Consider the following 24062-nt stretch of genomic DNA (forward strand, 5'->3'; position numbering starts at 1 on the left):
CTAGAGTCCCCCGTTACCGCTCTTCCGAGAAACAAGAAAACCAAGACGCTCTGCTAAATACGAAATGCACTATTTAAAAATGCGTTTAAAGCCGTATGTTAAAACCCTGTATTAATTTAACAGGGGCCCAGTGCTGTGATCACAGGAACAGTACAGGTTATAACCACCTAACTAAGATTTAGAGCAGTGAAAACAAAGTGAAAAAAACAATTTCTGAAATTCCTGATTATGACCGTACTCATATGAGTCTGAGTACAGCCTGCAAACAGCAGAAGTACTCTGAGTAAATGCAGGAGACAGTGAAGTAATGCACAAGAATCCCAGGCAAGTGTATCACAAGACTTTTATTCTACACCAAGTAGAATCACAGTAGACAAGCACCTTCAAGCAGTTAACTTAATTTCATTCAACATTCACATTCCCCCACACACAGAACCACAAATGAGGACACCGACACATGACTGTGCTCTTGTCTGAAGGGCTATGCATTATGGGGTGACCTCAGAATGTTTAGTTTCTGAGGCTAATCTGTTTCAGAAGTAAAGTGAAGGAGAACTGTCAGGGCACTTCACAGCACAGAATGTTTCCATACACAGAACTTTGTGTATACATTGGAAGTGCACTTAAAATCGCAAACAGGAGGTGGCCCTTTACACAAAGAGATGCGGAGGTCTGGAACAAGCAGCTGTGATGTTGAAGCCGAGACCCTGGCTTCATTCAAGGAATGGCAGGATGTGATCCTCAGCTCCAATGTGCTGACCAACTTCCTCTCGTTTCTAATGTTTCTTATGCGCTTATGAAGGGAAACGGTGAAACTCGAACCGCAATATTCATCCTAATATGACAAACGCACGCAAGATAGATTTGCTGTCCTCACTCTCTTCCGCACTCCTGGACACAGCGTGGAGGAACTGGCACGTCACACTCTCCGTGAGCCAGGAGATCTGCTCCATACGGCCGTGTGACTCATGCAGTCCGCACAGCTGATCGTGAGACAGCAAAGGAAGAGGATAAGCTTTTACCCTTCAATGACAATAAAACACAAGGTAGCCCTGCGGGCTTGGATCTCAGCAGAGCCTGACCAGGCTGACCAATATCACAAACAGGGTTTTTCTCCATGCTTATACTGGCTCCCCAACATGATCAAATATACATACTACAAGAGTTGCTTATACTGGCTCCTCCAAATACACACTAAAGGAGTACAACATAAAAAAAATGTTCGATGCACAGTAAGACCTACTGTGATCGGTTTTGATCACCATGCGATTAAAAAGATACTGCTGCTTAAGAAAGAGTTCACAGAAGAGCAGCCATATTGATTCCAGCTCTAAAGACAGGCTTTGACAGGACATGGCATGAAAGGTCCTGAAAATAAGAGATCGCAGCAAGGCTGTGATTCAGTCATCAATTCCAAGGACTCCTGTGAAATGAAGGATGAATTGCAAAACAAAATCAGCACTCCCACAACTGCTGATCTTTTACCGAAGGAGCCCCAGGACCCAAGGAGTTAAAGTGCAGATGCCTTAAGAACTGAGAATGAGAGGCAGTGCTTAGCAGAAAGTGGTAGATGTCTGGAACAAACTGACCATCCAAGTACCAGAAGCTGACTCCTCGGGACTCCTCAAGAAATGGATTGCTGAGCCTCTTCAATCAATTCCTCAAGCCACAAGCAACCAGGCACCCCAGAAGGGCTGAGTGTCTTTTCTAATTTACAACCTTCCATATATTCAGACAGACTCAAGGCATCAGGCTGACACTGGGAAAGACCGTACATGAGAAGGGGTATCAGTCTGTCACAGGACAAGAACTAGCCTGACCTTTGCTGGATAGAGCACCTCTGAAAGGGGAGAGACTAGGTAGGACAGGTCTGCTGGTCTGAGCAAGGGAAAGATCACTCACACATATCCACCGGCTCACACACAACATGACCAACATGACAGACAGCGACAGGCTGGCAGAACAACCACACACAGAGACAGTGGGGGTCTGGCTGGTCCACAGGTGTGCTCCTTGACTCTACCACAGCTGGGTTTCTCTGGTCTCTGAGATAATGTTACTGGCTTTCTGCAGCGCCTAGGGTGTGGAAACAGACAGAGACGACAGATTAGTTGAAGCTCTCAGGGACAGAGTGATGCACACAGGGAGTGATATATACTCATACGTCATGACAGAGACAGCGATGCACACTGAGAGTGATACATACAGTACACACACAGTGACAGAGGCAGTGCTGTACACAGAGAGTGATATATACTCATACTTCATAAAAGAGACATTGATGCACACAGAAAGTGATACACGCACAGTGACAGAGGCAGTGATGCACACTGAGAGTGATACATACATACTGTACAGTACACACACAGTGACAGGGGCAGTGATGCACACAGAGAGTGACACACACACGCAGTGACAGAGGCTGTGATGCACACAGTGAAACCCGCACGCAGAGTGACGCACACAGACCTCCAGCATGCTGGCAGCCTCTTTCCTCTGCTGGGCTGTGTCAGCGGACTCCGTCAGCAGCTCCTGCAGCAGGGGGGATCGGTACAGCCGCCCCACCAGCTCGCTCTGCAGGTGCTCCTTCACAAAGTTCACCAGGAAGTGCATCACTGTCTTCGGCACGCTAGGACACAGATACCCCAAAAGTTCACAAAGACATCAGGACACCCTTCTCAGTGCTACCCCCTGACACCCCTGATGTATGGATTCGTTGTTATCACACACTGGCACCCCACAATATAACACCTCCACCCAATTATTACTCACTGACACCCTTCTGTCACTACACCGACAGCTCACTATCAGACACAGGAGCCTCCCAATACAACAGCAACAACCAGGCAGAAGAATCTGACGCCCAGATATCATTCAACGACCCCAGACCATTGCACACAGACACACTGCGCTCACACCTCCATCACGGAAACTACGCCCCCATGACCTCTGACCTGTCCTGAATCCTCTTGCGCACGATGAGGAAGTAGGACTTGATGAGCTGCTGGATGACCTCGCAATCAAGCTGCTCCCGCGGGGTCAGCCTCCGAGACACCGGCACTGGCTGACAAACAGGGGGCGCTACATTAATAACTGCGCTGGGCTGGCAGCAGGAGTCACCAAAGCCGCAGCGTGCAGCTTATCCTGCCTTTTCACAATAATCAAGATATAGAGTACTTACACATATGAGATGTGATGATGACTTATGCATTACTGTCTTATTAAAATAATATTACCACTTATGAAGCAGAATGTGAAATTTTGTGCAGCGATGCTCGTTTTCAAAGATATTTAGGTGCTGCAGCATGTTTGAGTTTTTTCTCATCAGCGCACCAGTAGGGGCTGCCTGCGAGTCTCTGCCCTGGCAGCGGAGGTTAAATCCCGGCTCTGCCTCCCCGTGACCCTTGACCTCTGACCCCTGACTCCCGACCCTGCCTGGGGCTCATACCGCGTCCAGCAGGTGGACCGCCAGGCCCCGGGAGGGACTGCTGAAGGCCGTCTTCTCCTCGCTTGCCTTCTCCTCGGCAGCCCTGTCGCTCTTCCAGCGCCGGCCGCTGTCCTGCACCGCCTCCGCCTCAGGGGGAGACACAGCGGGGTGGGGGTAAGGCTCGGCGAGGAGCAGGAGGGGCTCATGGCGTTCAAGGGGAGCTGAAGTCCCAGTTTCTCAGACCGGTTAACAAGATTTTACACATTTCAAATTAAGCACAAAAGCGTGAACTTTGTGAAACTACTGTAAGAAGCCTTGTTGTTGCAAACTCACATTAGAATTCCCAGGGTTTGTGATGTGAAGTGACCATTCCTGCTCACTAGTCACTGTACTGACTAATGTAATGTAATGTATGACCCAACATATACAGGTTGTGCAGCAGACATTTCACTGCAGAAATATTCCAACGTGATCTGCACGCAGAGTTAACAAGTAAGTAGTATTTGTGTGGATTGAAAAGAGATGTTTTGTTGAAATGCAGAACATGGTGCTGCGCTTACCTGGAAATTGAGTGTATTTTTTATGTAAATTGGAGGTTTTACAGTATACTGTGCACATTTGATTTTTATTGCAGTTTGAAATGCACTCATCAATGCTGATTCTTTCTAACCCAGAAATATAAAAATAGTGTTGCAGGTCCCCTTTAACACAGGAAACCTCTCTTGTGTATGGGGGGATACTGGGGATCCATGTGCAGGGGAGTAGTGGGGTGCCCATGTACAGAGAGATAATGGAGTAACATTTTGCAGAAAGGGGGGAATTGATCTAACTATGTACAGGAGAATACTGTAGTAACGGTACAAGGGTATATCGGAGTACTTATGGGGTACCTGAGCACTGTTGACAGCGGCAGAGACTTGGGCAGCATCCATGAAGTCGGGGTGCTTGGTGTTAATGTAGGCCAGTTCAATTGCCACCAGATGATGCACCTGAAAAAGTACAAGGTCACTCATTCTGATCAGAGCACCGTACGCTACCTGGTCAATGTGTGAGCACCCAGACTCGGTTCTTGTTGAGCCTTCCAGGAAATCAGTGCCTTCCGGTTTCCAATATTGGCTTATCATGATCAAAAATGATTGATTCAACTGGTCATACAAAATATTCTTTCAAGTCCCACAAAATTGTTTATTCAAATGATCAATGAGACGTTACGCAACTCAAGGGAGTAGTTAGACCAGTGCGTTAGTGCAGTAAGAGGGCTGGAATGGAGTCCAGGAGAAAGGGTGGGTCTGACAGCCCTGGTGACTCTGGGGGGACTCTGTAAAGCCTGCCAGTAAAGAACTGGTGTTGGCGCTGACCGCAGGTGTTTCCACGAGGGCGAGAGGGCGAGCGGCTGATGGTTCTCACCATCTCGTTGGTGATCGGCAGCCTCTTCCTCAGCAGCTTGGTCACCACCTCCGCTATGGAGTCGTGCAGCTTGGGGAAGCGCAGCAGCTCCTGACAGACAGACAGACAGTCGGTCAGTCAGATGGACAGACACTGTCGGCCCACTGCCTGGCGTTCGCGTCGTTCTCCACTCCTGCTGGAGTTCCAGCTCCGGCTGCAATCTGGGAAGGGCTTCATGTTCACTTTTTAATGAGTTTAGTGCGGAACCTGATTGTAACTTTTTGTTGTTTATTGAAATGTATGAGATTTGTAGTGCACTCAAAAAGCGAAAGGTAACTTGTTTAAACACAAGAAATATTTTTGGTCTGTAGCGCCAATAGGCTTCCACAGCTCTTATTGTATCATTTTCTTGTTTTCTTTTTCGCTGGCTTATGTGGAACACTAACACAAGAACGTCAGAATGGCATCTTCTCGTTTACAACTTCTCCACTGACAGTAGGTTCTCCTTTACATCTGCGACTTTCCAGTTCTGCTCCAGTCTCTCAGTTATGGAACTGAACCCTTAAATGAACTGATAAACGTTTCAAAAGTTTCATCCACTCACATGTTGGAGATTTGAAGTTGCTTCTAAAATACAACACTTTATAAGCAAGCCTCCCAAATGTCTAAGAGCTGGAAACAATGAGAGAAGTCAAATTCATCAGATTGTTAAGGGGGTTTAAGGGTTTTATCATTCAATTAAGGGTTCAGGTACCCATCTGAGAGCTCAGGAACAGGTGAAGGTTCATTCCATCCTGAAAGGCAGAGAAAAGAAACACAACGTTTCGGCTCTGGAGCCTTCCTCAGGTCTGAGGGAGAGAGGAAAAGTAGCAGATAAATAAGGCAAAGGAGAGGTAAGAAGCAGCAGGGAGCAGTGGGGAAATGGACATAAAGCAGGTGAGAATGAGCGTCCAAACTTGGTTCCTTTCTTTCCCTTTCAGTGTGGAATGAACTTTTCCTTGTTCCTTTGCAGCCTACGCCTGCTGACGCAGCTCCCTGCTCAAAACCCCGCTCTCCGAGAGCTCAGCTGGGACAACACAGGCAGGTGTGCGGGTCTCCAGGACCCGAGTGCGCTGCTGTGCCTGGGGTGGGGTTTAGACACCGCAGGCGGAGGTGTGGTGTCCCGGCGGCCCGCTGCCCGTCCCGCCCTGGTACCTGGGTGCTGTAGGAGGAGCAGTGCTGGATCATCTTCTGCAGCTCCTCGTGCACCAGCTCCACGCAGCGCAGGCTGGGCTCCTCCAGCCGCTTGATCTGCCTCTTCACCAGCAGCTCGAAGGACACCTCGGGCACGAAGAGCGCCGGCCGCGGGCCCTGCGCACACACACGCACACACCGGGGTCAAGACGCCACACCTGGGCCGCTGAAAGTGCACGTCATCGCAGTTACAAACAGGCCCTCAGCATGTTTCTCTTCATCACCTGTTTACGCTCTCGGTTGGCAACACCTCCCATATTCTGCAGACTTGATGTCCTTCCTCACCCTCCCATGTGGATTTAGATCTGCAGTGCCACCTACTGTGCCAGTGTATCACCCCTGGGCCAACATCAGATGGCCAAACTGAGCCAGTTGTGACAAAATGTGGGGCAGGGTCATAGAGGGAGTGTACTTTGGGCCTAGAGTTTTGAGAGGCCATTACCCTCTTTGACCCTGTCTCTTTAAAAACTGGTAGTTTTCTCTGCGTAGGGGAGGTGGAAACTACACATCCCAAGATGCCTTGGGGGAAATGGCCTGCTCATTTCCCATCTAAACAGTCTCAGCTGTGAGGGATGAGCTGCCTGCTTGACGGCTTTAAAAGGGTGTGGCAAATATTATTCTTCCTAAACGTGGGAACTTGAGGGTGTTTTTCGGACACTGTTTTGTGAATGACTTGAGGCCAAAATTCTTTACTGGCTTTTCTCAGGAAGTACAAGGTTGGCGTCCTGGTTGGTTGTGACTCAGCAACCCCTGAAAATGTCACACTATACATCACAGCCTCAATCTACAGTCACATACTGCAGATTTATTACCCACAGTATTAACCATCATCTTAGAATGTGGACAACAAAGACACCCAAAAATGAAATAAGCAAGGGTGGGCATGGAATTCTGAGACAACAATTCCCCTATGATAAAAAACAGATTTGGTTGTTATTTAAAGATTGCATAATTAAATGAGTCAAGGCTAAACCCTTTTTAATTCTAAACATGTGGTACTGTACAGAACAGTACTAGTAATGGTATGAACCTAAAAGTATTGTTGAGACACATATGTAGAAAACAATTAGAAAAATAATGGAATATTCTACAGAATTGCCTACAAAGCCCGGATCTGGCTTGGTCCATGGCACAGAACCCATATGGGCACACAGACTGCTGTGGGTGGCTGGCATAGACGTATCCCAGGTTTGCAGGGCTGCTGTGGCACTGGGCATTACCGTGGCATTGCGTATGGCGGTCAGGATGTCCAGAGTGGTCAGGCCGCTCAGCGGGTCGATGGACTTGAGCGTTCGGCCAAACGTCTCATGGAAAATGTAGCAGATCCTGGCTCCTCCACAGCTGAGAGATAGATCAAGAGAGAAAGAAAAAGACTTATAAAGGGAGAGGGGAATGAGTCCCAGGGTGCATTTGTGGGTAGGTGCATGCATACGTCTCTGCTTGTCTGACTTCCTCTCTCTGCGCGAGGCAGTCCATCTGGGTGTTACTGCACTACTAGGCCTGTGTTTCAAAAAAGCTTTGGCTCAATCTGTAGAGGCATGTGCTTGGAGCGCAGATTGCACTCTGGGTAAAAACCCACTATCTGCTTGAGGGGCACAGCTGGTGCCACTGGAGTGAGAGTGTGTCCACTCAGCCTACCGACAATCAGTGACCCCCCCCGAGACATGCAGGGCGCCTGCAGTGAAGTCAGGGTGTAAAGTGGCGCAACCCTCCTGTTAGCCAATGGGGAGCCTGCAATGTGTCACATGACCAAAGTGGGCGGGGCAAAGGAGCCATCCCATGTGTGTCACGAATTTGCGTGTCATCCTTGCGCAGGGGCCATACTAGAAAGCCAAGCCTTGAACCAGGCGGGTATGCATCAAAGCAGCGCCACAGTGCGAGCGCATCAGCGACTCACAGCTCAGAGGTGGTGATGTGCCGCGCCGTGCCCTCGATGGTGTTGCAGTACTCGCTGGCGAACTTGGTGACGATCTGCAGCAGGGTGGCGCTGTGGTCTTCGACGGGCTGGCCGTAGCTGCTCAGCAGCCCCTGGTACTGCGCACTCAGCACCGTCACACGCGTCTTCAGCTCGGGCAGGCAGTCGCGGATGTGGTGCATGAGCAGGCGGTTGAGCGTGCGGGCCAGGTACCGCGCGCCGCTGCGGGAGGCCAGGGAGGGGTAGTGCCGCTTGAGGAAGTCCTGCTCGTCCTGGAGGGCCTGAGCCAGGCTCTTCTGGGTGTTGATGTCGTGCTGACTCCTGGGGAGGAGGGGCGTCAATCGGTCAACACGATCAGCCTCTGCAGCACACTGCCCACACAGGGTATAACGGGCTGGTCTGACTATAATGACATTATCCCCCCCAGTAACTTTTCCTTCCCTTTCCCTTTAATTTCTGTAGTCCAAGGAGGGGCTAGAACTCCATTTCCCAGTGGGCCACACAATAACTGAGAATTGCAGGATTCTCGGAGTTAACTAAGCTAATTGACCAGCACCCCAAGATGCCACAACTCATATGTCTTATGACACCAGGGTCCTGGAGAAGTGGCAAGCCCTAAGAAATAACACTCAGATAGGCCATTATCACATGGTTCTAAGAGAAATGTGCTCCCCATAGAGCGCTGTTTGATCTACTGCATGACTGATACATGAGGGCATTGCTGGTTTCCAGACACTGGGCCAGAAAGCAAAAACAGAATGATTCAATTTGATTCAAAACACTTTATCCATCCCCAGTGGGGCAATTTCAGAGCTCGTTGGCTTTACTCTCCCTCCACTTGCTCTCCTGAGCTGAGCGCTTAACCCAGAAAACAAAAACATGATGCATTTTACTGCCGTGTGTTTCATCCAGAATTATTGTTTTTTAGGTTTATTTTTTTGCAGGGATAAAGAATTCCAAAATGCCTGCAACAGAGTGTCTGCACTCTGTGCTGTGTGTGCTGTGTTCTGCACACTGCATAAGCCTGGTACAATACTTCTGTGAATATTCTACCTGCTATAATATCTCTTTGTGAGTCAGAGATTGAATCAAAGAAGCTGGTTATTAGAAGAAGAAGCTCTATGCAGAGCTCAACCCTTGACCTTGCTGACCTGTTGACGACCCCTATGATGCCCAGTTTGACAGGGATGACTCTTCCCATCAGCACATCCATGGCGTCTGTGCCAGCGTCCATCAGGTCCAGCTTGGTGACCACAGCCAGTGTCCGACGTCCTGACGCGGAGAGGGGGTTCGCAGGCACAGATCAACACAAGCACACAACACCAACAAAGCCAAAACATGTCAAGGATTCATAAACTTTTCACTGATTGCAACCTAATGGAAGGGTTACTGTGGATGTGAGCTGGACTGCTTATGTAAAAAAAGATGGCCAGCAGCCATATCACCCTGCAACTCACAACTGGCAGCCCACTGAAAATCAACAGGTGTGAGCCCGGTCAGTACCTGGATGGGAGACCTGCTGGGAAAGCTAAGGTTGCTGCTGGAGGAGGTGTTAGTGGGGCCAGTAGGGGGCACCCACCCTGCAGTCTGTGTGGGTCTTAATGCCCCAGTATAGTGACGGGGACACTATACTGTAAAAAGGCACCGTCCTTCGGGTGAGACATAAAACCAAGGTCCTGACTCTTCACCGTCATTAAAAATCCCAGGGTGTTTCTCGAAAAGACTAGGGGTGTAACCCCGGCATCCTGGCCAAATTTCCCATTGGCCTTTACCAATCATGGCCTCTTAATAATCCCCATCTCTGAACTGCCTTCATCACTCGGTTCTCCTGAGCGCTGGTGTCTGGTGAGCAGACTGGTGCATCATCCAGGTGGGGCTGGACATTGGTGGTGGTGGAGAGGAGTCCCCATTACCTGTAAAGCGCTTTGAGTGGAGTGTCCAGAAAAGTGCTATATAAGTGTAAGCAATTATTAGTAGTAGTAGTAGTATTAACACTGAAGCAGTACTTTCACTGAAAAAAATGAGAGCAGTGTGACACCCTCTTCAGCAGTGATGTAAGGATCTGCCCAGCGTCTTACGACAGCCCATCCCCTCAGCTGGAGGCCTGGACTCGCAGTGTCTCAAACAGGGCTGTGTCCAGGCCTGCAGCCACACCCGACCTCAGGCAGTACAATTTCTGGCTTCCGAAATCAAACCGGATAACACCGAAAAGAAGGCTGGCTGCATTTCAAGGTCCCAGAAAGGCGACTTTGGCAGGCAGGGCGAGAGGACAGCTGGTCTCACCCTCGGGGTCGACCTCTCGCGCCAGTTTGAGGGCCTCGGAGGTGGCGAGGTCAGTGTTGGCGGCCGTGACGGACAGGATCAGCGAGTTGGGGTTGGAGATGTAGCTCAGGATCATCTCCCGCACCTGCTGCTCGATGTCATCTGGCTGGTCCCCCACGGGCACCTCGGAACACAGGACCCCAGGAAAATAATAACAACGCGCAAGTCTTGGACCACTGCCAGTTAATCCACTTTTGTGCATTGTTACTACTACAACCGCAGCTGTTAAGAAACGGTGACAGATGTCAGCCAATTGGCTGCAATGTATCACTATCATCACTGTCACCTTCATCATCAAGGCCATCGCAATCATCACCCTCATTATGACCACCATCTTGATCACCTTCATCATTACTACCATTACTACCAATACAATCATTGTCATCATCTCATCATCCTCTTCGCCATCACCATCACCCCCATCATCCCCATCACCCTCCATAACCCCCCATCTCCTCCATCACCACCATGAGACACAGAAGCTGACAGCATTCCCATCTAACCAGCCACAGCACACACACCCCAGCTCTGTCACTCTGGTTACCTTGGTGATTCCCGGCAGGTCGACCAGCGTGAGGTTGAGAACTTGAGGAGAGAAAATCTTCAAGTGAATGGGCTCAGGACTGATACCCTGTGAGAGGGAAATGGTGGGGTTAACACCTCAGCCTGGCAGACTGAACGCTAGATTGAATTTGCTCTGATTCAGGGTACAATACGCACACTAGCTGACCCCTGGAGTACAGTAACACTGCACGGCACTGTGACAGAGAGAGAGGTTAATAAACACACTGAGTGAGTGAGCACTGCAGCACCACAATAACACACTGTGCATGCAAGGGAAGGGAGAGAGACTGAAAGAACTTCACTGCCAAAGCAATAGCAATTAGTCAAATATTTATAGACATTTAAAATAACATATAATTATTGTTTTAGAGGCAGGCTCCATCCTTGTTCCCCGGGTAGTAACAGGAGATCACATGTTCTCCTAGGTTTGGGCTCTACCGAGTTTCCTCCCCCTCCCCCTGAAGGATTGGGGGCTATTCTGATTCTGACACTTGTGTGAATTCTTGGTTTTGATTTGTTATTTTGGGGAAGAATATCCATCTGAGTATTTCTTGCAGTCCAGCAAGAAGTGCATCTCTGTCACTATTGCCAGTAGGTACGCAGCCTTTCCTCTCTGGGTGTCCAGGTCTGCCTGTGTCCAGTTCCTATGACCAGGCTGTGGTCACTGAGCCTGTCCTCTCTGGGTATCCAGGTCTGCCTGTGTCCAGTTTCTATGGCCAGGCTCTCGTCCCTGTCTGTAACTCATTAGGGTCTATTTCTCCTTGTTGTTTCTCTCCCTGATCGGGCGCCCAGTCAGTATATGTTGCCTTTTTAGGGCCTAGCAAAACCATGGTTTGTGTTGTTTTAGTGTGTGTCCATTCTCCTTCATCACCCCCTCTCCCTCTCTCACCCCCACTGTGCTAAGGTGAGAGACATCCCATCAGCTCAAAGTGACTGGGTTCCCATCATGCTTCGCGGCAGCGCTCACCTTGTTAGCTCCAGTACTGCGGTCAGTTTCACTTTGAATCTCCTGGCGAATTTCCACAAAATCTGTAAAAATCTGAGGAAGACAGGGGGTCAGAGTGGATTACTTCACAGGCAGGACAGTCTGATCGATCGGCCTGAGTGTTCACAGCTATCGCTGCTCTAGTACAAGGGTCTTCCAGCACTCCGCAGAGCCGACTGCAGTTATGGCTTAGTCAGTACCTTGTTTTTACAATGAAGGAATGTTCCCCACTCTTCAGCCTTGATGCCTTCGAGAGAGAGGGAGATATGACAGAGAAAGTGAATGAAAGCAGGAGAAAGACATTCAAACTCTGAGAGACTGTTTGCAGCCCACAGTGAGAGGGAGGCAGGCACACAGCACAGTGAGAGAGTCAGGCAAAAGCTGAAGAACAGCCAAACACCTTAGACCCATGCAGAGAGTGGGGGAAACTGAGGGGCAGGAGCTGTCCATGCAGATAGACAAGACAGAGAGACCTGGGTAGCTGGTCTTTGAGTCTGACTTTGTCTTGTCTCCTGAGGATGAGCAGTGAACAGAGAGAGAGAGATAGAGAGAGTGGTTATGAATGAGAGAACATAATAAGAGTAAAAACTCAGAAAGAAAATCACAGCAGTGATTAAGCTGTTGCTTACAAGCAGTGTTAGCTCAGCGTCTGGCCTCAGACTGCAGAGGGTATACCTGCAGCACACATTACATTGGCTCCGCAATGTTAAGAATACAGTAAAGAGGTGTTTTCAGACCTGCTGCAAAATTCACTTCCTGTTTCTGAATGTGTAAAAGCTCAAACAGGCAGTGTACTGTATGTACTGTAGGAGGCGCGGCGAGCACCAGTAACTTGGCAACACCCCCTGTGAGGGGGCGGAGGCACCGGTGTGAGGTTAGCGAGAACCGAAAGAAAACAAAACAAAAAGGAAACGTACAAAAATGTATGTGAAGCCCCTCCGGGACTGCCGGTGTGGTGTAGCTCCCCTTCCGGGGTGGGGCTCTGCTCCTGTCGGAGGGGTGTCCAGTGTGGTTATATATTGCCTGCCCAGCTGTTCTTCATTAGGCCAAGGCTGTAACTCGTCAGGCAATCGTCGCCCTTCGTCCAGGGCTCCGCCTCCACACTGGACACACCCCTCACATACTACACTATATTAGAACATATACTACAGTGTATAGTACTGTGAGGATATCAGCGAACAGTAGTTACCATTTCCGGTCCGTCTGCGTTCCTCAGGCGGCGCGACATTCACCAGCTGCAACACCAAAGGTCTCCGGGTCACGATCCCTGACCCCCGGGGCAGGAAGTCCCGCCCCACTATGCTTTCCAGCACGGAGCTCTTGCCACTGCTCTGTCATTGGAGGAGAAGAGTGTCAATCATCCGCGCACACACATCAAACACACACACGGATTGATGAGCACACACGAAGACTTACACAGTAAACGATACGTTATCCGATGACTGATTATGAGAACTTGAAAAATTACCAGCATAATTGCCTATTTCATTTGTGAGCTCCACTGGGTCGACCTTTGACCCTTGAACCCATGACTGACCTGTGACCCCACCACTACGATCTGTGGGAGCTGGATGACTTCTGCGCCGACCGTGAGGAAGACTTCCTGCAGCCGGTTGATGAAGGGGATCAGAGCCTCCATTGTTCAGCACACACACTGTGCTGCACCGTTCCTATACAGAGAGTCCCAATACGTGAGCTGTACTGTACAACACCTAAAGCATCAGGGTACACTCAATACACACACATTGCACTGTACCCAGGGCAGACTGACGGCCCTGAATCGAAACTTTAGACAGACGCACAACGTCTTGTATCTAGAGAGTGAGCCTCACTATTTCAGTGAACCTCCATCACCCTGGAAAGGTTTATAAAGGGACATGACGCGACAGAAATGCCTGAAGATTTGAGGCAGGCCAACGAAGTTTTAAAAGATCCACTACTCCAAAACAGCACAACAAGAGATTTCAAGCTCTATTACAAACCTTTCTGGTGCACGGCGATCCCAAATCTGAGCTTCGTCTTTGTCTCCCAAAACCCTACGCTCCAAGGTAAAACTTCATAACCTCGAGTCTGTGATTGAGGCGAATTTCTTCTTCTAGAAACATTTTCTAAGGCCATGTGTGGAGCATGAGTGAAGATAAAAAGTTGGCCAAAGCACCCTGAGAGCTCCATTATAGCTCATCCGCAAGGAAACCCATCCACCAGTACAGTGGGGGAGAGTGTGAACAAGGTATTCACTGTAGCCCAGGGGTGTGAGACTTAGCCCCTGAGGGCCCCTGTCTTCCACCTGAACTCCCAGCTACACAGCTGGTCTACATATCTAATAAACAGCATAATTGCTCACACATCTCTCCAGGCCTTTTTTCAGTAATCAACTGGAAACGACCTTGAGAAAAAAATCCATTATATGTCTAATTAAGAGAATAATCACGTTAACTGCTTAACCGACTCCGCGGATCGGACGAAAACGCAGAAGACAGCAGTTCTTGCAGGAATAAAGTTTGACACCCCTGCTGCCGACACCCGTGCCTTCAGTCACCAGGACAGACACATAAACAACAGTGTCCCCTCCCGGTACTAGGAAAGCGGAGAGAAACGGCTGAAACGCATGTTAGTATCAGTGATCTCAGGACACAGGGAGAGCCCGGTAAATTCCCCCTTCACCGGCACTGCTCCCCCAGTCCTGGGCTTTGCGGAACAAAACCACGGACACGGAGCGATCCCGGTAGGAAAAGATCACGCCTTGCATCCGCTCGCAGCGTGCTACACCTGAGTCTTCGCCACCGCCGGGAATAAAATTCTACCTTCCGGCAAACCAGCGCTCCTGCTCCCGCGGTGACTGCTTCTCTCGCAACAACACGGCGCCCCAGGGATTATGCCAGGAGCAGAAAGTCGCGCAGCCGGTATCACCGGTCATCTCCAAGAATTCGCTCACACTTCTTTCCCTGTACTTTCGCGTATCCATTATGAACCTGTGCTTGCACCGTGCGTTCTCTGGGCTTTGCTGTGGTTCTCCTTCAGAGTTAACGTCGTTCATCATGCCTCTCCATCCTTCACCCTGATTTCACTTGTGCAGTTGTAAACTTGGTACACATGTTGCCAGAAACAAGGTCACGCACGCACACCCACACACCTTTCCCACCCTCAGCACACGAAATCCACTCTCTTGTCTGAGCTGCATTTTCTTCATCAATAGAAAATCGCGGCGGAGCCCCGAGGGGAGCTCTACCGACGTCACAGCATTCGCCTGTCAAACCATCAGCAACAACAACCACGCAAGATCCACGGCCACGCCAAGCCCAGAGCCGACAGTCCGGCAGCGAGCCCGCTGGAATCTGACGGAAAGTAAAGGAAAAGAAACGCACGTAAACATTTTAATGAGAACTAAGCGTGAACTCGGCCGGAGGAAGCAAAATCGTTTCTTTTCTGGCATGGTCGGACCTGAAGGGAGAGCGGGATGTAACAGCAGAACAGCTGAGTTTAAAAATTTGTATAAGAATGAATCCACTTCCTCACCAGAACAGATAAGCCGGGGCAGATTCCTCGCTCGGTTATCGCGGGGGGAGGGGGGAAGATTCTTCGGTTTTAAACCCGGAGCCTGCCTTGCATATCCGCCATCGCCGACCATTAAACCTCGGGGTTAAGGAGACGACTGAACCGAACCCCCGCGGTACCCCGTCTGTCTCTCCATCACGCACAGATCTATCAGGAGGCACCCCGGCTGCGCTCTAGCCGTCGCGCAGGACAGCTGCCCTGGCCTGCGGGCTGTGTGACGTCACAGGCTCGCAGAGCAGCCGCGCAGCCGGCTGCAACCGGAAGCTCCTGAAATCGCGTTCCTTGAAATTCCTTCTGTTGTGTTATGTCATTATTTTCGAAACGACCCGGAATTTTTGTCCCTTTTCCACTCAGTATAATTATTTACAGTATGCACATTGGCATATCTCCTTGGAAAAATGTGGGAAGAGAAATGTAAAACGTAACGAATTGACGATTTGGTATACGATATAAAAATGATTTGGTCAGGTGGGTAGCTGCGTCAGCATGCGTAGGCTGCAAAGGTACAATAGGTTTATTCCATGCTGAAAAGAGAAGAAAGAAAACGCAACGTTTCGGGGAAGAAGGCTCCACCGCCGAAACGTTGTCTTTTCTTTCTTCTCTTTTCAGCATGGTATAAAACTATAACATGTTCCTAAAAATGATTAGGACTAGTGAGATATCCCTGTTACACTATAAATTACAACCGTGTTGTATACAGCAAAAAAGCTGTAATGTTGACATTGTCCTTACAGTCGATTTTAAGGAAAAAATAGATCGGTTTTGATCCGCGCACCACCCTAGCGATTGTGTCTCTGCGCAGACCTGCGCCGCACGAACGCGACCAAGAGGCTGCACTTCGCATCAAACTCTAAGGCGTTGATTGGCCTGTAGGTCTTCAAATGCCCACCCTCTCTCTTCGCTGATAGGCTTACAAACATATTAAGGACCTCCTTCCCAGTGGCGATTGGTTAGACAGAACATCGCTCTTTGAGAAGCAGGTATTGCTGGCTGGATTTCCGTTAACCGGGCGCTGGTTGGCTAAAAGTCGTAACGGTATCTGGTGCGTGTTTAGCGGGGCGTGTTCTCCTCTGCAATTTACAATGTCGGAATTTTAAAAATAGTTAAATGGTTCTGTCAGAAACGTTTTTGATTTGGTTGTTTTAAGCATTAGATTAAAGAACATCGGTCACTGATACTGTCTTCATCAGAACCCAAGACAAATGTCAATTTGTATTCGGGAGCTGTTCCTGATAGACCCAGAAGTCAATTTAAATCAGATCTAAAATGGCTGTGTCTAGGCATCTGTTGAAATGTGGTTGAGTTCTTTTCACTGTGACAAACCAGTACACGAAAGATTTCCTCAACTTAAATGTAACCATCACTGTTTTTTTTGTTGTTGTTTCTGGAGAGTATAACTCATCTCGTAAGAGATCAATTACCTAACTATAAACAACTTCAACAACATATCGATTATTTTTATTTCCGTATCGTGTTCACAAAAAGCCAGTTTGCCACCTACTGTAGACTCACAATTCTTCCTGGCTGGCAGTCGAGAGATACTGCTGCAATTCAGTCATGTACCGCTAGAAGGCTAGAAGGAAAATATTCCTTTTCTCTGAAACGCGTTCGACGTTCGCCCCGTTTATTCCGTGACGGGGTTTGTCTTGGTTACACGGGCGTTGCTAGTGTTGTTTCTCCTCAGTCAAATGATGCCTTATCAAAAAATATTTTTTTCTGAATTTGGTGTCATTTCGGTTGCACCTGAATGGAGCTAGGCCATTTGAGCCAGTATGGTGGAACGTGGGACTCAGTTACTTCCCATTGCGATACTTCCGTGTGACCCGGAAGTAGATTAGATGTTTGACCCTCCTGCAATAATAACAACAACAGCAGTGTCAATCCGAGTGGAGGTCTGAAAAATAGTCGGGATCGTCAGTGTCGTTCACTGCTGTAACATCTGCGGTGTGATTCCCCTGTCTCTGTTAATGGTAAGTGCTGGATCTGGACTGTGAAACGTGTGTCTGTGAATGTCACTGGATTACTGCGGTTTCCCGTGAGTTGCTGGAATTAGAGATTTTTGTTGTGCTTCAAACTGAGCTAATGTGTTATTGCTTTTGTTTAGTACAAGAGTAGTCTTTCAGGTGCTCGACACTAGTCTTTAAAGTAAACCATACAAACGGATACAAAAATCGTGATAATGTGTTTGTGGCCCTGTGACCAGCGTGAAACTGATTAGGATAATACAGGTGGATCCAGATTCACAGCTCAGCATAACAAGAGTAGATTGCTGAAAAGCTGATGGGCCCGTGAGTTGAAGGATCCATGAGAGTCAGATTCAGCAGCGCGGCTAGGTAGCTTGTTCCTAGCGCACGGTAACCACCGTTTTGTTTTCATTTTCACATTGCGACAATTTCTTCTTGTTCAGAATTACCATAGTCCAGGGGTGTCTTGCCCATCTTCAACACCTCAAGATCCAGCAGAAACCTACACTAGTCCAGTCAATCCAGTACCCAGATGATTTAGCTTGTTAAAACCAGCACACTGTTCTTCCAGGACCAGGACTGGGCATCCCTGATTGTAGGCTCATACCATGTAGACAGACTCAGTTTGGAGCTGTACTGGCCTATACAGCATTGTGCCATGGCTGCATAGTGAGTGAGTTCTGAGTGGACTGTGATATTGAAACCAACTCATCTCAGCTCTGGGTCACCTCACAACAGCCTACATCATCATCAAGAAAGGTATTTAATATAGGGCTGTTCTGTCGCTGACAGGGTAGTTTGTCTGGTCATTCCTTACCAACTGGCTACACCTATGTGCTCTTTTCCAGGGAGTAGGAATCCACAGACAGACATGGCTCAGCAAAGGGGAGTCAACAGTCTTCAGTTCAACCAGGACCAGAGTGAGAATTCGCCTTCCTCTGTATCTCTCTTTTGTTTTGTGCTGTTCTGTAACACAAAATGATTTGCTGTGCCCTTTTCTGACCCCGCTGTGTGCCCCCAGGTTGTTTCTGCTGTGCCATGGAGACTGGGGTGAGGATCTTCAATGTGCAGCCGCTGATGGAGAAAGGGCACCTGGGTGAGAGATCTCTGCGTGATCGAGTCTGTCGTGTTGAAGCTCTGTGAGTGTGGCCCTGACTGGTCTTCCGGCCCTTTTAGAAGGACGCTGTCACATCAGTCGATGGTGTTGCGAAGACGCGGTGGTGCTGTCTACGTTGTGGAGTGACTGTGCCGTTGTCACGTGGTGTTTCAGATCACGAGCAGGTGGGAAGTGTGGCTTTGTGCTCGATGCTCCATCGCTCCAATCTGCTGGCCATCGTGGGAGGAGGCAGCAACCCGAAATTCTCAGAGATCTCCGGTACGTCTATCTGACTGACTGTCCTTGTGTGTGTGCCCCAGTGCTTGTACACTTGTGTGTAGTCTGGCCGACTGTCCCTGTGTGTGTGTGTGTGTGTGTGTGTGTGTGTGTGTGTGTGTGTGTGTGTGTGTGTGTGTGTGTGCCCCAGTGCCTGTATGATTGTGTGTGTGTGCCCCAGTGCCTGTACGATTGTGTGTGTCTATCTGACTGTTCGTGTGTGTGTGTGTGTGTGCCCCAGTGCCTGTACGATTGTGTGTAGTCTGTCCGACTGTCCCTGTGTGTGTGCCCCATTGCCTGTACGGTTATATGTGTCTATCTGACTGTTCCTGTGTGTGTGTGCCTCAGAGCCTGTACGATTGTGTGTCTGAATACTGTTCCTGTGTGTGTGTGCCCCAGAGCCTGTACAATTGTGTGTCTAAATACTGTTCCTGTGTGTGTGTGCCCCAGAGCCTGTACAATTGTGTGTCTAAATACTGTTCCTGTGTGTGTGTCTGCCCCAGTGCCTGTACGATTGTGTGTCTGAATACTGTTCCTGTGTGTGTGTGCCCCAGAGCCTTTACAATTGTGTGTCTAAATACTGTTCCTGTATGTGTGTGCCTCAGAGCCTGTACGATTGTGTGTCTGAATACTGTTCCTGTGTGTGTGTGCCCCAGAGCCTGTACAATTGTGTGTCTAAATACTGTTCCTGTGTGTGTGTGCCCCAGAGCCTGTACAATTGTGTGTCTAAATACTGTTCCTGTGTGTGTGTCTGCCCCAGTGCCTGTACGATTGTGTGTCTGAATACTGTTCCTGTGTGTGTGTGCCCCAGAGCCTTTACAATTGTGTGTCTAAATACTGTTCCTGTGTGTGTGTATGCCTCAGAGCCTGTACGATTGTGTGTCTGAATACTGTTCCTGTGTGTGTGTGCCCCAGAGCCTGTACAATTGTGTGTCTAAATACTGTTCCTGTGTGTGTGTGCCCCAGAGCCTGTACAATTGTGTGTCTAAATACTGTTCCTGTGTGTGTGTGCCCCAGAGCCTGTACAATTGTGTGTCTAAATACTGTCCCTGTGTGTGTGTGCCCCAGTGTCTGTACGATTGTGTGTCTGAATACTGTCCCTGTGTGTGTGTGTGTGCCCCAGTGTCTTTACGATTGTGTGTGTGTGACTGTGTGCCCTAGCTACTGACTGTGCCTGTGTCTTTGTCCGCAGTGCTGATTTGGGATGATGCACGGGAGACTCGGGACTCAAAGGAGAAGCTGGTGTTGGAGTTTACTTTTACCAAACCAGTACTAGCAGTCCTCATGAGGCACGATAAGTGAGTACTGCCCCCCAGTGGTGAACGTACTGTCCCCAGGGATTGAACTGGTTATCCCCAGACTGAACTGAATGCCTGTGGACTGAGCTGTCTCTAGGCCGAATTGACTGCCCCGATTGAACTAATTTCTCACAGACAGGCCTTACTGTCCCTGTGACTTAACATACTGTCTGCTCAGACTGACCCAACTGTCTCCAGGTTGGGCTGATTACTTTTATGCTGTACATATTGATGTTGGTCTTGCGCTATTAACCCCCCCCCCCTCACACACACACCTCCAAACCCCTTCTATCTGATCTTACTGTTTTTTAATCTTCCCAAAATTCTTCCCTCCCCTTCACTCTCTCTGCAGGATCATCATTGTCCTGAAGAACAGGATTTATGTCTACAGTTTCCCTGACAACCCCACCAAGCTGTTTGAGTTTGACACCAGGGACAACCCCAAAGGTACCTTGGAAAGATGGGATTCCACGTGCCCACATTCACAGGGCACTGATCCAGCCCTCTCTCTTAGACTCAGTGCAGTGTTAATTTCATGTATGGTCCAGTGAATAAGTTACTAGGTCTGTAGTCCCTCCAAGTATCTCTTACTCAGATTTAGCACCAGTTTATTGTAATTTCCAGAACAGCTTCCATCCCACTGCAGTGCACCTGCTCAACAGCTAACTGTAGGGCCTTAGACTCAATGCACATCTGCACTCTGCACATTTTACATAGTCTACCCTTTATTTCTCTGTCTCACTTCTACATATTTATTTTTCCACAATATATGTATTGTTCTTGTTGTCTACACTGTGTTGTGTTGTCTGTTGTACTGTGTATGTCCCAAGAGATCAGCATGATTAAGAATTCCAGTGTACGTGTACATATGGCAATAAACTACTCTACTATATATCAGCCACACTGCCTCTCTTGCACAGGCTCAGATTATGGCTGCATCTCTAGTACTAAATCTCCATCTCTTTTCCTTTTCCTCTCTCGTGCAGGCTTGTGTGACCTCTGCCCCAGCCTGGAGAAGCAGTTGCTGGTTTTTCCAGGACACAAGTGTGGCAGCCTGCAGCTCGTGGTGAGACAGAAGAGTCCGTATTGACAAAGAGGTCTCTTGTATTGAGTTAGTATTGTCAGCTCACTGTCTGTTACACATATCGACTGCAGGACCTGTCCAACACGAAACCCGGCACGTCCTCGGCCCCCTTCACCATCAACGCCCATCAGAGCGAGATTGCCTGCGTGGCGCTGAACCAGCAGGGCAGTGTGGCTGCCTCTGCCTCACGCAAGGGTACCCTGATCCGCCTCTTCGACACGCAGACGCGTGATAAACTGGTGGAGCTGCGCAGGGGCACTGACCCCGCCACGCTGTACTGGTGAGGCTGGGGAAGAGAGACATTCTGGTACCGGGAAACGCAGGGACTGGGAGATGGGCACACAGTGGCACTGAGGAAGAGTGGGAGATGGGCACACACTGGTGCTGAGGAAGAGAGGGAGACTGGCACACATTAGCACTGGGGGAGAGGGGCACACACTGGTGCTGAGGAAGAGAGGGGGACGGGCACACATTAGCACTGGGGGAGAGGGGCACACTGGCACTGAGGGAGAGGTAGAGGGGCACACACTGGTGCTGAGGAAGAGAGGGAGACTGGCACACATTAGCACTGGGGGAGAGGTAGAGGGGCACACACTGGTGCTGAGGAAGAGAGGGGGACTGGCACACATTAGCACTGGGGGAGAGGGGCACACTGGCATTGAGGGAGAGGTAGAGGGGCACACACTGGTGCTGAGGAAGAGAGGGAGACTGGCACACACGGGCGCTGAGTGAGAGAGGAAGGGGGGCACACACTGGTGCTGAGGGAAGAGGGAGGTGAAGAACATTGTGGTGGGTGTGTGGATATGCAGTTGGTGTTTCTTACTGTCTCCTGTGTCTCAGTATCAATTTCAGCCACGACTCCTCCTTCCTGTGCGCCTCCAGTGACAAGGGGACAGTTCACATCTTCGCTCTGAAAGATACCAAACTGAACCGTCGCTCTGCGTAAGACTCTACCTGTCTGTCCTTGTGCAGTTTCTGCCAGCCTGTTTCCGTTTCTGTTTGTGTTGGGGTTTTTTGCATGTACTTAATTGTCACAGTTTGTAAGACATGGCTCCCAACCTTTGAGGTATACTGTCTGATAGCACTAACCTCACTTTCTCTTCTCCCTGTGTCCATGCCTCAGCCTGGCTCGTGTGGGGAAGGTGGGCCCTGTGATCGGGCAGTATGTGGACAGTCAGTGGTCCCTGGCGAGCTTCACTGTCCCGGCAGAGTGTGCCTGTATCTGTGCCTTTGGGAAGAATACCTCCAAAAACGTCAACTCTGTTATTGGTATGCACCAGACACTGCAATGCATTGCAGTACAGCAGCGCTACTGAGATGAATGCAATGAAAAAGAGAATTAGCGTAGTATGATACAACAGTAGTGCTTAATCCAATACTGACATCACAGTAAATAATAAATTATTATAATTATATTATTATTATTATTATTATTATTATTATTATTATTATTATTAATATTACCACCTGCATTCAAATAGCACTCTTCATCCCAGAATATCAAGGTTTTCCCAAAATATAGCGTCTTACCTATAGGTGGCCATCCTCATTTCATCATCCATCACTGAAGCATAGTTCCAGTCTGTGTGACACAAAGCCACCATTCTCACCAGCTGCATACGTGCTCACACCACATTGCTGATTAAGCAGAGAAGTGAGAAATTGCTTCACTTTAGGGACATTTTGTGAGGCCAGATTGCATAAGCCTAAAGTTGAGCCAAGATTGCATAAGCCACATAGTCAGGACCTCAGTTTAACAGCTCCTTTGATGGATGGCACTTCCTCCTACATTGTCATCATATACCCTGTTTGAAAAATCTGGTCCAGAGGGAAGACACCATTAAAAAACACCATTTACAGCTTCAACCTCATTGTGTGTAAAGGCCTCCCATCCTTGTACTGACCAGGACTGGCCTTGCATAGCTTCAGTGATCTGATAAGATCAGACTGCACCGTGATAATGCTACAGTTGCAGTACTGTGTTATACTAACCATGAGTGACTGTTTACAGTTATCATAAAGCCCTGCGCTGTGTGTACTGCACCATCTAGCCCATCTGAATTAACCCCCTTCTTTCCCTCTCCCTCCGCCCCCTTTGTCTCAGCGATCTGTGTGGACGGCACGTTCCACAAGTACGTCTTCACGCCGGACGGGAACTGCAACCGCGAGGCCTTCGATGTCTACCTGGACATCTGCGACGATGACGACTTCTAGAAGCAGAGGGCGGGAGAGGAAGTGACAAAGGCAGGAACTGTGGGATGGGCTGGAGCAGAAAGAGGGGAGACAGTAGACGCGTTAGTGAGGGGGTAGCTCCACTTCTACCCATGACGAGCCCTGTAGTGACCTCTGGACCTGAGGCTGGGCCAGATGCAGTTAGTATTCAGGGTCTGGTTCTGGGATGTCTCTGCCCGTGTGCTTCGGAGAGAGCAGTGCCGTCAGGATTCAGCATCTCATACAGGCCCTGCTGCTGTTGTATGCTACTTGCTCCTTTCTCAGAACTCACTGTTCAAGTATCCCTGTCTCTGCACGGTGTGCCAGTAGTGTTAATTTTGAATTTCCACGGTTCTCACTCCTATACTGTATCTCCATGGGACACTGGCCCCAGTCTGAGCAGAGCTGAGCTCCAGAATCTTCCCCTGCCGCTCCCTGTGTCAGGACAGCAGGTTGTGAGTCCTGCTCTGTGATGCGCCAGGCTGCCTGCCTGCCTGCCTGCTGGGAGTCTAGCAGAGAGCAGTGTACTGTACGACGCTGTTTCTCTGAGGGCAGTACAGACTGTGCACTGAGTCTCCTGATGTCCCTCACCAGCCTCCCTGCTGTTTATTCTGATGGTTTTCTAACTGGTGTCCTGTCATCAGTGGTCTTTTGAGAAGATAAGTGAATAAATAAAGTTGTGCTTTGTTTACTAAGAATTTCTTGTGTCCATTCATCCCTCCATCCATTTTCTAAACACTTCTTCC

The 24062-nt window shown here is 49.2% G+C and overlaps 2 protein-coding genes across 8 annotated transcripts; one reads left to right on the forward strand and one right to left on the reverse strand.

Moving 5' to 3' along the window:
- Nucleotides 1–326: 326 nt before the first annotated feature.
- LOC148674421 (dynamin-1-like protein) lies at nucleotides 327–15789 on the reverse strand. Of its 6 annotated transcripts, XM_088624487.1 has the most exons (19): nucleotides 15349–15789; nucleotides 14966–15167; nucleotides 13370–13502; nucleotides 13022–13163; nucleotides 12306–12344; nucleotides 12033–12079; nucleotides 11815–11886; nucleotides 10828–10914; nucleotides 10245–10407; nucleotides 9113–9233; nucleotides 7944–8282; nucleotides 7267–7387; nucleotides 6008–6163; nucleotides 4835–4924; nucleotides 4318–4416; nucleotides 3449–3574; nucleotides 2955–3064; nucleotides 2470–2629; nucleotides 327–2076 (listed from the first exon to the last, which is right to left on the reverse strand). In XM_088624487.1, exons 3-19 carry the CDS (start codon nucleotides 13469–13471, stop codon nucleotides 2020–2022), a joined length of 2031 nt encoding a protein of 676 aa, XP_088480613.1. In that variant the 5' UTR covers nucleotides 13472–13502; nucleotides 14966–15167; nucleotides 15349–15789; the 3' UTR covers nucleotides 327–2019. The 6 variants fall into 6 exon arrangements, with proteins under 6 accessions (XP_088480613.1, XP_088480612.1, XP_088480614.1 ...); XM_088624486.1 differs by lacking the exon at nucleotides 14966–15167 and having other exon boundaries at nucleotides 15349–15788; XM_088624488.1 differs by lacking the exon at nucleotides 15349–15789 and having other exon boundaries at nucleotides 14966–15199.
- A 590-nt stretch (nucleotides 15790–16379) lies between these two features.
- On the forward strand, nucleotides 16380–24014 carry wdr45 (WD repeat domain 45). Of its 2 annotated transcripts, XM_088624494.1 has the most exons (12): nucleotides 16380–17357; nucleotides 17923–18110; nucleotides 18200–18271; nucleotides 18373–18447; nucleotides 18622–18726; nucleotides 19916–20021; nucleotides 20374–20468; nucleotides 21008–21087; nucleotides 21177–21385; nucleotides 21946–22047; nucleotides 22229–22374; nucleotides 23210–24014. In XM_088624494.1, exons 3-12 carry the CDS (start codon nucleotides 18223–18225, stop codon nucleotides 23317–23319), a joined length of 1077 nt encoding a protein of 358 aa, XP_088480620.1. In that variant the 5' UTR covers nucleotides 16380–17357; nucleotides 17923–18110; nucleotides 18200–18222; the 3' UTR covers nucleotides 23320–24014. The 2 variants fall into 2 exon arrangements, with proteins under 2 accessions (XP_088480620.1, XP_088480619.1); XM_088624493.1 differs by lacking the exon at nucleotides 17923–18110 and having other exon boundaries at nucleotides 16381–17357.
- The last annotated feature ends 48 nt before the right edge of the window (nucleotides 24015–24062 follow it).

The sequence above is a fragment of the Lepisosteus platostomus genome, chromosome 3, assembly GCF_059453375.1.
Source record: "Lepisosteus platostomus isolate fLepPlt1 chromosome 3, fLepPlt1.hap1, whole genome shotgun sequence".
NCBI classification, from domain to species: Eukaryota; Metazoa; Chordata; class Actinopteri; order Semionotiformes; family Lepisosteidae; genus Lepisosteus; species Lepisosteus platostomus.

Excerpts from the sequence above, each read along its gene's own strand:
- LOC148674421 (XM_088624487.1), bottom strand. The coding sequence starts at position 13,471 with ATGGAGGCTCTGATCCCCTTCATCAACCGGCTGCAGGAAGTCTTCCTC. Across the intron at positions 7,388-7,943 it reads CACATCACCACCTCTGAGCT|CTGTGGAGGAGCCAGGATCT; the intron begins GTGAGTCGCTGA and ends TCTATCTCTCAG. Across the intron at positions 3,065-3,448 it reads CGGTCCACCTGCTGGACGCG|CCAGTGCCGGTGTCTCGGAG; the intron begins GTATGAGCCCCA and ends CCTGTTTGTCAG.
- wdr45 (XM_088624494.1), top strand. The coding sequence starts at position 18,223 with ATGGCTCAGCAAAGGGGAGTCAACAGTCTTCAGTTCAACCAGGACCAG. Across the intron at positions 18,448-18,621 it reads GATGGAGAAAGGGCACCTGG|ATCACGAGCAGGTGGGAAGT; the intron begins GTGAGAGATCTC and ends GTGGTGTTTCAG. Across the intron at positions 21,088-21,176 it reads GTGGCAGCCTGCAGCTCGTG|GACCTGTCCAACACGAAACC; the intron begins GTGAGACAGAAG and ends TATCGACTGCAG.